Source organism: Apis cerana, linkage group LG7, assembly GCF_029169275.1.
Source record: "Apis cerana isolate GH-2021 linkage group LG7, AcerK_1.0, whole genome shotgun sequence".
Lineage (NCBI taxonomy): Eukaryota > Metazoa > Arthropoda > Insecta > Hymenoptera > Apidae > Apis > Apis cerana.
Window position 1 is genome coordinate 8,335,248 of NC_083858.1, and position 16,212 is coordinate 8,351,459.

Here is a 16,212-nt window from a genome sequence, read left to right on the forward strand (position 1 = left end):
AAAGTTGTATTAAAAGTTATATCATATTGTATTAAAAGTTTCTATAACATATTTCTATACATAGATTGCATTATTGAAAATTTAAAATGAAAATTAAAAAAAGGTCTAATGCAATAAGAGTGCCACCAGTTAAAAAAGCAATAAAAATTAAACGAAAATCATCAGAATTAGAAGAGGAATCAACTGTATCCAAAGCAATTGAAAATGTTAAAAAAGTACTTAAGGTTAGACGGTGTTTAAATATATATTATGTATTTAAATAATATTGTTAATATAAAATAAAATTAAAATATATTTTAATATTATAGAAAAAAAATGTTGAAGTAATAAACACAATTTCAACTCCGAAAGTAGAAAAATCATATAAAATTAATAAAACCAAAATTAGACAAACAAAATTCCAAAAAAAACATTCAAGAGGTATAATATATTTAGGACATATACCTCATGGTTTTTATGAAGAACAAATGACAGATTATTTTAAACAATTTGGAAATGTAACTAGAGTACGTGTTGTTCGGTCAAAAAATGTAAGTATCATAATTATTAATTTATATATAATATAAATAAAAATAAATTAAAAATTTTATTATATATTATATATTTTATTTGGAATATATTTCATTTTCAAAATCTATTTTACATTTTTTACAAATTTTACATTTAGAACCAAATTTTTAAATTATAATCAATAAAACTTATTCAATTATTTTATAAATAAACATTTTTATTTAATTTAAATTTATTATAAATTTATTATAAAATATTATAATATTTTGTTCAATTTCTAATATATGATTCTATTATATGATAATAATATAAAAATAATATAAAATATATGATAATAATATAATAATAATAAAAATAGATAAAATACAATCTCATAATAATATGATAATATGATATTTTTAGACTGGTAGAAGTCGTGGTTATGGATATGTGGAATTTATGTATCCTGAAGTTGCTAAAATAGCTGCAGAAACAATGAATAATTATCTTATGTGTGGGAGATTATTAAAAGGTATCATAAAAGTTATATAACATTATTAAATGAATTTTTTAATTAAACTAAATTAATGTAATATAATATTTTTATATTTTAGCTACATATATCCCACCTGAAAAACAACATAGTGATTTTTTTGTTGGTAGATCATGGACAAAAGAAATTTATCCTAAAATAATAAATAGAAATAAAATTACTAAGATAAGAAATGGAAATATTGACAAAAAAAAGCATATAAGATTCGTACAAAGTACAAAAGATAAATTATCTATTTTAGAAAAAAAATTAAAAGAAAAAGGTTTTGATATGAAATTTGTACCAATAGATGATTCTAAATAATATTAAGGAATATTTTTATTAACATTAATTTTTTATTAAAAACAAAAATAATTACATGTTTATTCAAATTTATATATTATAAATAGCAAATCAGTTTAGAAAGGAATATTTTTTAAAATAATGGTTTTGCAATATAAATAGTTTAACTTTACTTTAAGCTTTTTAATTGATTGTTTTATTAAGAAATTTATAATTTCATTTAAAATATCAAGTCCGATTTTCATATATCTTCTAATTATAAAAAAAAGTATCAAATTGTAAAATTATATTTTCTTCATTTAATTTTTATTTAAAATTTTTTGCAATGTAATTAATAGTTTAAAAAATATTTCAACTTCTAATCTCAGGTAATTTATACAATAAAAATTATAATAGATATTATAATTAAGAATTGTAGAGATTTGTTATTTGATTACATGATTTAATGTAATTTAATATTTACAATTAAATTTTAAATATTTAAAATTACATAAATAATTATCAAGATACATTAAACTTTTTTGATTCATTTACTAATCCTGCTTTTGTCCTCTTCCATTTCATGCGTCTATTTTGAAACCATACTTTTACCTAAAAAATCAAGAAAATTTTATAGTTAAAATAAACATTTTGTGATTTATTAATATTTATAATAATATTTTTTATTATTGTTTATATGATTTTTATATATAATTTATATAATGTTAATAAATTATGTCTTTTTTTTCTTGAGATTAGAAAAAAATAAATGATTTAAGATAAATTGTATTATATTTTTTCATAAATGCCTTAATACATATATATATCAAATTATTTTTGAACAATGTTAATATTCTAATACTTTTTTTTAGAATAGAATAATATATATAGAATATTTATATAGAATAAGAATAATTTAATATATACAAAGAAAAATTTTTTACTAAAAAAATAATACGACTATTATGATGCAATAAACAAGTGGATATTGTTATATTTGATACAAAGATAAGATAATCATATATCTTAAATCATTTATTTTTGTTCATTTCATAATATTTTTTTTTGAAGTTGAACTAAAAAAAAGAGATTTCTTACTATTACATATTTTTCATTCTTATATTAAATAAATAATATTTTTATAATAATTAGTTATTTGAATTTTATTATTTTATTTATATTATTCAATTTTATTAAAAATTACTATAAATTTTAATTGTTTTAATCATAATCATTTAAAAAAAATTTTTAAAATTGAAATTACCTTTTATCTTTTTTCTTTTCTTTTTTTCAAAAAAATTTTCTTTTCCTAATTTTTTTAACATTTGTGCGATTTTCTCACTTTGAAATATTTAGATATAGATTTATTTATGATATTTATTAAATAAATATCTTCTCTAAATATAAAATTATCGTTAGTTTCTTCTTTATCTTAAATTATTGACAGAATACATTTTGAACAAATTTAAAAATAAAAGAATTAAATACCAATGGCGCTATCTTGCGTTTGCATGCTGAAAACTTTGATTTATTACTAGTATAACAAAATGTAGAAAGAGGTATTTGTGACGTCACAGCAAAGAAAATAATATTGTACAAGAAGAACAAACATATTATTATTTTTGATTATGCTTCCCATTACTTCAAAAATAAAATATAAAAAATTAATTAATATTTAATATTTTTTAATTTTGTTTGAAAAGAATTTCAAATTAAAATTTTTATGAGAAACTTCTTTGAAATCTCATTTTTAAGAAGTAAATTTAAAAATACAAAAATTTTTAATAAAACATTGTTTATTAATTTTCAATATTGCGTTTTTAAAATGATGGAGACATAACCCTACATATGATATTACTTTCTTTGTATTGTGACGTCACGAATACCTCCTCGCATATTCTGCTATACTAGTAATAAGTTGAAACTTTCAGCATTCAAACGCGAGATGGAGCCACGGATATATAAATTTTTTGATTTTTGTTTATCTAGCCTATAAGTAAAATATACTTTATGTTTTTATATGAAAAAATATATTTTTATATTATTATATTATTATATTTATTATATTCATCTACATATATTTTTATTATAGATAATCATGTAAGTAGATATTGATACTAAATTTTAGATGGATATTTTATATAAATATTTTTATATTTCGTATATATTTTATATATTTTTATATATAATAAGCGTTTTAAATAAATAAGATAATAAAAAATAACGAAATAAATATAAAGAAAATAAATAATATATGAAATTTTATAAAAAATGATTAAATGTAGTTCTTGTGATAATATAAAAAAAACATAAAAATATATCAAATTCTAAAAAATTTTTACAATATTTATGCTATTTTCTTTTAAATTATATTATTTTAATTATAAATTCATATATTTTAATTGTAAATCCATTATAAAATTTAAAAATAAGATTAAAGATTTTGTCTTTGTTCACAATATTTCGAGAATCAGTTCCTTCCAATAAATTATTATATCTTCATAAACAAAATTATAAATTTGAATAAGAATTTTTATTTCTTGTAAAAAATTTTAATTTTATATTAAAAAAATATAATTTGAGAAGTGCATGTGAAATTTTTCTATTTTCAAAAATTTTTTACAAGACAACATATATTTATAATCTGTGCATTTATTTTATAATCAATGTATATTAATAATACGGATTTTTAAATTCTTAATAAATATATATATTCAAAATCACAATTTCTATTAATAATGAGTTGAAAATATTTCATATCATTTTAAAAATATTAGATTATTAAAATGAATGAATTAATTAGAAATTTACCTGACGTTCTGTTAAATCTAGAGCAACTGCTATTTCATAGCGACGTAAACGTGTAAGGTAATTACTATGCGCAAACTCGTATTCAAGGTGTCGAATTTGGTGTTTCGTAAATGCAGTTCTTTCTTTACGAGGTTTATCGCCAGTTAATCTCTTATTTGTCTCTGAAATAAGAATTAATAATTTTAATAAATTGTAATAAAGATATGATTTTAAAAACGATACAAAACTTTTAAATAAGAAATAAAATAACATTTCACATTTTAAAAATTATCATATAACTATACATAAAAACAGTGATACAGTTGAAATCTAAATTATAGAAGAATAGCATCTTATTTTAATAATCATGGATAATTATGTAAGTAGATATTGATAATTATTGATAATATTGATATTCATCACTGTTTTTTTAAAATTAATTAATAATAGAATTTTTCAAAACTTTTCTTCTAATAAAGTATCAGATTAGACTTATTAAATTTCAATTTGTCATAAAAAAATTTTCCTGAATCATATATCAGTCTATTATTGTTCGAATGATATTGAATTTAAGACTCAATATAAATGAGCTACACGATACTGATTTCATTGCAGTGATATCGTGCGATTCGGCAGGTTATGTGACAACCTTTGTGTATAAAAGGATGTTTTTAATAATACAACGTATACGATTGTACAATCTTGAAAATAAGTAATATAATAATGTCGAATTATTATTGCAAATTTGAAACAATCATCATATATTTATGTACAAATATCCTTTTGAAAAAAATATTGACTTTTATAAAATATATATTCTTCGTATGTCCATTTGAAAAAAATTAACAATATTAAGTTACAATATTATATTATATTTACTTCTATTTCATGTAACATTTATACAAAATATTTTTTCAACAAATATTAATTTATTTTATTATTATTATTTAGAAGACTCATCCAGTATATCAGATATTTGATATACTGTATCTCAAAAGCATTTAAACTATTTTATAGGAAATTTAATTAATTTAATTTTAATAAAAATTTATATATATATATAGCATAATGAAGCAATTTCAAATATGGATTTTTTTTATAAAAAATTTTTGTAATAGGATAAATTCAATTCCAAAATTTCAATATCTTCACATTTTAAAATACTAAATATTTTACAATTTTACTCTGTTTTGCATAATCATGAAATTATCAAGAGTGTATTAACAATCTGAATTTGAATTTTTAATTTTATTTTTTTTAATTTTTTTTGTTCAAACAACCTATTACAAAATTTCGTTAAAAACAGAAAATTCATTAGAAAATAAAAAAAAATATTCGAATATTTTCACTTTATATATTATTAAATTGTTAACCAATGATTTCTTACATTCGTTTTATTATAGATATTACATGTAACGTAATCCTAGTAAGATTTTAACCAGTGTGTTTTTTATTCAGAAAGCGGCGGTCAGATGAAAATAGCTTCATATTCAATGCGTCATTACCAAGCTGCTCCCGCGTACCAGTTAATAAACGTGCCGCTATAATGTAGGTTGTCGGAATCACAGGATTATCTACGGGCGATGATGTATAAAACATGGTCGGATCGGTGGTAAAGCCCTTAGCCTTGCTTCCGTACCGCTATCTCATTCACTATATTTGTTAACTGACGTCAATCGAACAAGTATGGTATATGCAATTTTTTGAATATCATATTTTTCCCTATTGGATTTCTTAATATCAATCTTAAAGAATTTAATTTTTCAATGAAAACTTGATATCGCAATGTTATTTTCTATTTCAAATAAATCTACTATGTTTATTAACTGACGTCAATCGAACAAGTATATATGATATTTTTGAAAGAACGAATATCGTTCTTTCTCTGTTGGATCAATGTATATTTATGTTACATGTTCCTCAAAGAATTGAATTTTTCAATAAGAATCTAGTATCAATTTTATTTTTGTGCCTATTTTAATTTCAAATATATGGAATATATTAATATATTCGTGAAATATCTTCGGAGAATCGATTTTACATTAAGATACACAATACAAATATTGATATATAAAAATATTGATTGTTTATAATACTCTTAATTTTTTCAATTGATTATAACTTAATAAATGATATCTTTATTATTATTAATAAATAAGATTTTTTTTTTGTATATTAACTTTTAAATTTATTTTGATCTCTGAAGAATTACAATATTCACAAATATCCTTTCACAAATATATTGTATTCCCTGTATAAGGAATTAAGGATGAATGGTACAAATAAGCAGAAAATGATACTGATATATGATGATGAAAAATAAATCTAAAAAAGAAAATATTTTTTATTTGATGCTTTGTTTTCAAATAAGTAATTATCAATTTCTTTTTTTTTAAATTTTTGCTTGGATATAATATATAAATTGAAAAGAAATTATTTTATGCGTGAAAACAAATGAAAAATGCAAAATGTAATTTGCTTTATATATTATATTATATTTATATTTTTTAAGAAAATCAAGATTGAACATACACAATCAAGAAATAATTAAATATTGAATTTGTAAATTTTCAAATTCGATTTCCAAGGAAATTATTTTTGAAATAAAAAAATTATTTTTTAATAATAATATACATCTGTAAATATATAAGAATATACAAAAATATCACAATTCATTTTTTTTACATATTATTTATTTTGAAAATTATGAATATATAGTTTATGAATATATATATATATATATTGTTTAAATAAATATTTGAAATGGAAATAAAAAAAAGTTTATCCTTATTACATTTATTACATATTAAAACAATTACATATATTATTTGTATAAAATATTTTAAAATGATTTTATCGTATTAAATTTTTTACTATAAGAATAAATTTTTATGATAATTTCATCTTTTATTACATGTAATGATATGAAATGAGAATGGTAGTTATGTTGCTTGATAAATATTTAGACTACGCTGGCTCCATTATAGCCATATTGGCGACGGTAATGCCATAAATGAAGTTAATATTGCGTTCATTATTAACCATTGGAAATGGTAAGTATGTTCGAATTATATATTATAAATATCTTTTCATGCAATATTTTGAATTACATTCTCTTAAAATGTTTATATCGAATTTTTGCTTCAATCTTGCATGCTGATAATATTTTATATAAAATTATCTTACCATGTTCTTGTTCTACAGAGCACATCTCTTTCTCAAAGGAATTGTCGCTCCATAAATAATATTTTTGTTCATTCTCAGTGTTTTGCTCGGAGTTTTGACACGATGGAATCTCCCAAGCGTGAAATATTTTTGTGGTCGTAGAAATTTGACGATCTTGAGTTTTTTCGCAAACAAAATCTAAAGATTGTTCCATAGAATTTACGTTTACTCTTTCTATCATTCCATCTATTATATTCTTTTCATCGATATTGGAGTTTTGATGCGAGTATTGCTGCCATCTTCTTGTGAGGAAGAAATTATTTAATAACGAAATCATTATTCCAATTTTAATATGATTATTTGATTAATATAATGATGATATTTTTTTAGTTAAAAAATAAAATAAGTTAATAATAGTATGAAAAATTTAAAATTGAAATTGAATTATAGAAAAAATTGAAAAAGATATTTTAAAAAAAAGTGTAAGAATGTTATATATCTAAATTTTTCTTTTTCTTTTTATAGTTATTCTTTAACTATATTAACTATTTTAATTATTTAATAATATGAATTTGTCATCTCATTGATTATTATGTTTTCATTATTTCATTATATAAATAAAAAAATTCGAGTATAAATAAAAAAATAGTAAAATTTATTTGAATTATACACACATATATATATTACATTTTAACAAAAATTTAAACAAAAAAAAACATCGAAATTTGCAAAAATAAAATTGAAATTACAATATTTTGTTTATTTCTAAATATTTAAAACAAAATGATAATCATAATCATTTTCTTTTCTTTTATTTTCTAGAATAGACTAAAGTTATTTATTAGATGTTTTTTATAGAAATTAAATTAAAAAATTATTTAATTTTTATTTTTATTTTTCTAAAATGTCATATCTATTTGATTTGGTTTTCATCTATTCTTTTTAAAATTGATTCTTTTTATTCAAATAATTTTATGTTTTAATATATTAATTTCAATAAAATATCACTGGATATTATTCTATTGATTCGGTTGTTTTCATTTTGATGTTTCTTATTTATTATTAGTTTTATAATGAGAAATATAATCTAAGAAGAATTTTAAAATAAGATATAAACAAATTATTAGTCATAAATTTGAAATGAAAATAATCATTTATATTAAATGGATAAATTTACTGATATTATATATAATATAATATATCCTTCATTTTTTAATTAATTAATTAATTAGCGAAAACTATATTAAATGTTCTAAAAACTTCATTTCTAAATATCAAATTTGACAATTGTATAAGATATTGATAATTGAGTAAGATAAAAAAATTGAATAAGATAAAAAATTTAAACAACAATGTATCTTTTTGTGTTTAATAATCTAAAAATTTTTAATTTTTAATTGTATTTTATAACAAATGAAGAATAAAAGAAAAATTTTCATTAATAATCACAAGTGTTCCAATATATAAAGTAATTATTTTTATATACCTGTATATTCGGCAATTTCGATTTATGTTAGAATGTTGAATGTTTGTGGCACAAAACGATGACAGATTGATTTCATTTAATGTGTTAACCGATGTTGAAATATTGCAAGGATTTGAAAAATTGTTCCAAAAGTATCCATGAGTGAACGAAGACTCGCGATTTCCGTGAAAGTAAGTATTCTGAATATTCAACTCGGAAGAAGATGATGTCAACGATGGATTTTCAAAAATATTTTCGCTATATTGTTGATTTGTTGTAGCCATATTTTCTAAACAAGACATTTCATCTAAAATCAAATTAAAAAAATTTTAAATTACTTTTATTTTTTAGAAAACCAATATATTAAAATATATGCAATATATAATTAAATAAAATAATTTTTTAAAAAATATTAGATCATTATATAAATAATTATTTTAAGGGAATAATTTTCTGATTTTTTTATTCTGGAAATTTATTTAATGTTAATTTCTGTGATTTGCCATTTGAAAAATTTAAATTAAAAATAATAAGTGATTACGTTGTTTAGAAAAATATCATGAATTTAATGTATTAATAATGTTTATGTATGTCATATTGTTTAATTTTTTATTATTGCTTTTTCTAGGTGCGATCAATTTAAGAAAAATAATATTATTTGTGATTTTTTGAAAGAAACTATAGTTGTGATGATTAATTTTGTTTTAAAAACATATAAATAATTTTTTGCAATTGAATTTTTAAAAAAGCATCACTCAGGAGATGACTTACAAGATAGTAAATATAAATATAATACAATAAAATTTATATTATATTTGACAAAAGAATTAAATTTATATAAATTAATTAAAAATGAATTTAAATATGTATTATATACAAATGATTAAAAAGTATATAATTAATAAAATATATAATTTTAAATTATTCGAAATTAATAGGAGGGGGAAAAAAATATAGAAAAATATTTTAATGCTCACCTAAACACAACTCACAAATATTAACAATCCTATTATCAGATTAATATGAAGATCTATAAAATTTTCACAAAATCACATAAGATCACTATAATTAAAGAATTAAATATTTAATAATTGCATGGCTCTAGGGTCGAAATAAATTTTACTCCTAAAGTAGTTACAAGATCACCCACTACTTGTGAATTGTATTAGCACCAACTTGTAAATGTCAAACAAGCACATACGACCATTCTGCGACAGGCTAGTGAAGATCCGAATAAACATGTAGTTGGAGAACATGAGAGTTGTGGGGATGGAGTAGGGCTGAAAGGACAGACAAATGTTTCGAGTTAGAGAGTTATTCTGTCAAGTCCAACCAATCCGAACCGATCTCGATCAACACGAGAAGAAACAACTAGACGATATTTCTGAGATTTCGGTTACTTTGAACGTTGGTTATGTTTTTTTGTCATTTTTTTTAAATCTAAGGCTTCTAACATAAATACGCATTATGATTTATTTTGTAATTTAAATTTATAGTATATACACATACATGTGGACCATTACCATTAATAAAATTTTATGTAATAATTTTTCGAATTAAAGTAACTTCTTATATCTAAAAAGATCAGATATTGTTTTAATTTATCAATTTTTTCTATCTATATTATTAATTATTTTATTTTTTAACTTTTTATTATTAATTTTAAAATTTTGTTAAAATTATGGTTTTTTTTATTGTGAGAATAAAATATTATATGTATATTATGATTACATATTTTTTTGAACGAATAATCCATATTATTGCTTTTTTTTTAGTTTCTGTTATTATGTTATGATCAAAAATAATGTTTTATATATATATATATATATTCTGAAAATACAATTGTTATATAATAACACATTCTATTTTATTGGAAGTTTTTCTTTAGAAACCAGAATAAATTTTTATTTCATTTACATTTGCATTTCATAAATTTCCTGTTACAAGAAACGTCCATTAAATAAAAATAGATTTATGAAAAACAATGACTATATAAAATTCATTCATGTTCTTCATTTTACTTAAATTTTATATATATATATATATACATATAATTAATAAATAGAGTACATAGAACATGTAATCATCGTATTTTCAACACAATTTTTCATTGCACCATTGTCAACCATTATTGCGTCAATAAGCGTATAAGTCAATTCTGGCTCCACCTAAGAAAACACAAGAGAAAGAATAGGGACGATGAAAATGGATAGCAATCTTCGTTCTTCGTTTTCGAGGGTTGGTTTCCTTTCTCAGAGGGTGACTACGAAGATCCTATTAGTCATCGGTGTTGTTTACTTTCCTTTTTCAACTTATTTATATCGAGTGGAAAAGAACCTCTCCTCTTTGAATATTTCCAACATCCGTCTAATCAAAAACGATCTTCTATGTGAAACGAGAAATTATTAAATGCAATATAGTCTATGGAGACACATATAAGTAAGCAAATAAGTACATATAAAGAGAATACACATACTGTGTGGCAAGAAAGTAACGAGATTATTAAAAATATAAAATATTTTTTTTAGAATTTATATTTTGTTTAATTATTTTGTCATATTTCAAAATCAACTTTAAATTAGAATCATTAATCTTTCGATTTTAATTTTAAGTGGTTCGATTTTAATTATTGGTGCTCATATCAAGAAAATAAGAAAGATCACATTAAATTGATTTTTGAAAAAATTGTAAAAATTATTGTTACTATTAACGATGTGTGTATAATCTCTATAAATACTATTACATGATAATGTATCTGCTAAGAATATCAATAATGATATTTTTAGATAAAAAAAGATTTTTATATTTAAGTATCTTTTTATTTACTCTCTAGATTTAGCATCAGCAGATTTGTTTATTCCATAATTAAAAATGAAATTGAAAATTAAATAATTTCAATCTAATATTTAATAAAATGACGAGGTAATTAAACACAATTAAATATATGGAATAGAATAATTTTTTTCAATTTTTAAATATTTTAAAACAATTAAATAGTTGATATAGATGTTGTATATATATATATATATATATATATAATATATTATATTATTATATTATATATATATATAATAAATACCTTGCAATTTCTTTTAAAAAATTTTTTCAGATCAATAAGTAATGTATTAACGTACAATAATAATGCATTATTATTCATTTGAAAATATCCATTTAAAATCTGTTATGAATTATCCATATAAATGAAAGTTTTGCATAATTATTTATGGAAAAATGTGACATATATTGAACTTAGAATAATAAGTAATGAACATTGAAAAAAGCAATAAATTCTTGAATTTTCCTCTTATAATATTTTTTAAATTCTGTGATATAAATTAACGAATAAAAAGATGTTATGGAAGAAATTTTATAAATGTTAAAACATGGCAGATATACTAAAATTTGATTTTTATCTATAAATAACATAGAGTTTAATAGAATTTTTTAACTATAATAATTTATCATATTATAAATTTTCTATTTATACTTTTATTTATATTTTATATAAATTTATATATATATTTTTATATATACTTTTCAAACTTATGAATCTATAAATATTTATTAGAATTATTTTTATTTCATTCACATATTTAGATATTTCTAATAGTTATGTATTTTTAGATATGATATTCAAGTTTCTCATAAAGCTTCTGAATATGATGAGTTTAAATTTCGTTCTAGGTATATAAATCCGTAGTTGCTGCCTGTATTTCTCATTAACCATAAAGAATAGTCATTTATTCATATATGCTATCATCAAGCTAGAAGTTACACACACTCGTTGCAATGACACCGAAATATTAAAAAAATTAAGCATATATTAATTCTTCACACTATAATTATAAAATATAAATTAATTAAATAAATAATTTTACACATGTAAAATTTATGAAATCGAAAATTTAACGTTTCCATATTTAGTTTTTGTATAAATAATTGCCTTTAAGGTTGCAAAAATTAATAAAACATGAAAATTATACTTATCAACGACTGCTTATTAATTTGTTTGTTCTTTTTACAAAAAGAAATTTAATTTTCTTATATTTTATCCCATTAAAAATCTTTATTGTGTTAGAATTTATATATTTTATAATAATGTATTAACATTTGTTTCACAGTAAATTGTAAGCATACTTAATTTATTATTGATTTATTTTTGACTTTCATTATTGCCTTTGAAAAAATATTTTCTATTAGATATATAATTAGTATTATACATATTATTTTACAAATATATATATTCACATCTACATTATATGAGCGACGCAACATTTGACATTAAATATATTAAACAATCGTGTCATTTTTTACATGCATTACAAGATTCATATTTTTTATATTTTTCAAGTATTTTTATCATTTCATACTTCATGAATATCTAGACTTATATTGTTTTCATAATTTTTTTTTGTCTCAATATTTTTATTAACTTGTATAATCTGATTATACTGTTAAAATTAAATTTGATTCATCATTGTAAGATTTTTTTTGTCAAGATATATTTTTAATTGCAAAAATTCAAGTTTATTCTCTTTAAATAGAAGTTTAACACAAGTTTAACAGTGAAAATACTTGTGGTTCTTCGAACATCGAAGTGAAATATTTACTTTACAATAAGTCTTTATTCATATGTAAATAAATAATTATAAGTGAATATTGTTAAATTTTATGGATCATCAAAATGAATGCAATTAATTGTCAGCAACAAATAAGAAATATTACGTATATCGAAATAGGGATTTGATCTCTTAACACGAGTGGGCGTTGTCGTCTGCATTTGGAATGAAATCATCGATCAAAGAGTTATACAAAGAGTTATTTACGGAATTCTTGTATAAAGATGTCTCCTGATCTTAATGTCACGAATTCTGTTTGATCGAATCTGTAGCAAAAAAATTTTCTTTTTAAGACAGTGAAAGTGATTTTAAGAAAGATTTAGTGTAACAAAATAGTAAAAGTTGAAAATTTAAAAAATGGAATCTTAATTAAAATTGAAAAATTATAAAATTAGTATTATTTTGAATTGTATTATTATTTGTATTGAGTATTGTTTTAAAAAATTATTCTCCATTTAATTTATCAATTACCAAAATAAATTTAATTAAAAATTTGTAAATAAAAACTATTATCTAATATTATTATATAAATCGTATAATTTTCAATCTACATTCAAATATCTATTTCCTCTTAAATATCTTTCGCAATGAATCGTACGTAAATAAAAAACGATAAATATGAAAATATTACAAAACAGAGGAAATATTCAAAATATCTGTTTACTTTTAATTAAAATGAAAAAACTTTTACAATTAATGATACCCATATGAGAATAAACAATAAACCTATAAACACGAAAATATATAAACGAAACACGATGAAAGGTCCAAAGTATCCCATTGAGAATGAAACAAGAACACTTGTACAACCGATATTTTATATGAAAAGGATACGAAAAGAATAAAGTTGTATCTTTATCGACATAAGAAGTGGTACAAGGCGGAATAAGGACCGGTATAATGAGGTATACGAAGTTTCGTGTGGTCTACGAATGTTGCTAAGTAAGGGATTGATTCACGGGCAGCTATAATACCGCCAAACCAAAGCCCTAATAGATTCAGGTCAATGCCACTACCGTTCTTCGAAGTCGTTCATTATGTGAGAAGAGAAGGCCCCGTTCTCATGCCACACAGGTTGCAAGTTGCAATACCTGTGCGGCAAGCTGGACCCAGAGATTCGCAACGAACGCATAGATATATCCACGCTGTTCATTCATTTAATCGAAAAACGAAATAATCGCTTCGTTTACAGATTAATTTCATGAGCTGTATACGCACAGATTAAAAGAGATCAATCGTTGCAGAAATGTAAAGAGATCGAAAGAGTTATGGTATAGTTAACTCCTTAATAGATTCACTGTTTAAAACATTATTTTTTGAGTACAAAAATTTTGAGCTGAGGTGAAGATTATATCTAAAACTTTTTTCTTTCCTTATTTTTATTTATACTTTTATGGGAAAAAATTTTTTTTTATCTAAAGTTTGAATAAAATTTATAAAATTTATTGAAATAAAAATATTTTTACGATAGAAACAGATTTATTTTGTTCATTAATATATAAACAAAATTGTCTATTATTGTGAATCGATCTTAAATAATATCTTTTGTTCTGTGCAAACATATTAATGATATGATATTGTTAAGTAAAATTGATATTTGATTTAATAAATATTTTAAAATAACTTGATTGTATAAAACTTTTATTATATAGATTCTAAAATATATACTCCATAAGAACACTTCTTAGAAATGTTCCTAATGATAACGTTTCTTTCCATAAAAATTCCACAGGAACAGATATCCTCTTAAACGAAATATATAAGTTCGAGTAGCATTTTAAAAATTTTAAAAACGAAAAATACTTATTTATTTTAATGCAATTTATTAGCAAATTTATGGGATATTATATAATTTTTTATTAGAATGAATTGATTTGTATTTTTTTCACATAAATAGAATTTTTTACTTTTTTAAATTAAAAGAGTTTGTTGTACAAGTGAAAAAAAAATGTTACATGAAGTTCGTCGATTAACACGTTGTTACAAAATTACAGATAAATATTAAATACAATTTGAATATACACAGTTTAGACAAGATAAATAGAAAATTTAAAGAATAATTATAAAAACTAAAATAAATACAAAATTTAATATATATAAAATGTATTCATTGAAGTTTATTTTTCAATTTACAATTTTGTACCAGATAAAATGAAATGAAGATAAAGGAGATAGCATTTTCCTCCATTGCTATCTCACTTCATCTGGCGTAAAATTAAATTATCTATAGTAGAAAAATAAACTTTAACAGATATTTTTACGAACTTTTGTGTTTTTCTAAATCTATTCTTCAAATATTCTACCTGGACATTTTGTATGTAGCAACAATTCAAAATTAAGGAATATGAAAAATCATTTTTCATATATATATTTATATATTATTTTAAAATTTTTAAGAATATTTAAAATATTTAAATTCTTATTTTAAAATGAGATTTTGTATTATTCAATTCCTATTCGTGATACCAAATATATGACTTACAATCAAAGCATATATAAAATATTTTATCTGATATTTTTTTTCCATTTTCACTTATAAATATATATTTTTACAGATTGGAATTATTTTTGTATACATACGTATATACAATATATCTAAATAAAAAAATTGAACCACAAAAAATAAAGAGAGAAAAAAATGTATCAAAAATATTTATCGTATCACATTATTCGAAAACTTTTCATCGACTATCATAAAATAAAATATTAAAATAATATAAACAAAAACAAGCCATTTAAGAGTACTTTAACGAACCGAGATACCTTTTTTCCCCAAGATATCGAAACAAAAGCAGAAATCCGTGAGACAAGCACGACACTTACATTATCCTTCCTTCCACTCTTATCATCCGTTACCTGCTTTACTTTAT

At 20.5% G+C, this 16,212-nt stretch overlaps 2 protein-coding genes and 1 long non-coding RNA gene across 4 annotated transcripts; 2 read left to right on the plus strand and 1 right to left on the minus strand.

Annotated features, from left to right (window-relative positions):
• LOC107993225 (MKI67 FHA domain-interacting nucleolar phosphoprotein-like) lies at positions 1-1,840 on the plus strand. Its single transcript, XM_017049544.3, has 4 exons — positions 1-224; positions 309-530; positions 913-1,021; positions 1,104-1,840. The coding sequence occupies exons 1-4, from the start codon at positions 87-89 to the stop codon at positions 1,343-1,345; spliced, it is 711 nt and encodes a 236-aa protein (XP_016905033.1). The 5' UTR covers positions 1-86; the 3' UTR covers positions 1,346-1,840.
• LOC107993224 (homeobox protein Hox-C6b) lies at positions 1,727-9,943 on the minus strand. Of its 2 annotated transcripts, none has more exons than XM_017049542.3 (5): positions 9,701-9,943; positions 8,745-9,030; positions 7,280-7,560; positions 4,115-4,275; positions 1,727-1,915 (listed from the first exon to the last, which is right to left on the minus strand). In XM_017049542.3, the coding sequence occupies exons 2-5, from the start codon at positions 9,023-9,025 to the stop codon at positions 1,826-1,828; spliced, it is 813 nt and encodes a 270-aa protein (XP_016905031.1). In that variant the 5' UTR covers positions 9,026-9,030; positions 9,701-9,943; the 3' UTR covers positions 1,727-1,825. The 2 variants fall into 2 exon arrangements, with proteins under 2 accessions (XP_016905031.1, XP_016905032.1); XM_017049543.3 differs by having other exon boundaries at positions 7,280-7,557; positions 9,701-9,942.
• LOC133666416 (uncharacterized) lies at positions 6,820-7,661 on the plus strand. The gene is made up of 2 exons (XR_009830523.1): positions 6,820-7,146; positions 7,358-7,661. It is a non-coding gene; the product is annotated as an uncharacterized LOC133666416 (long non-coding RNA).
• Positions 9,944-16,212: the final 6,269 nt, after the last annotated feature.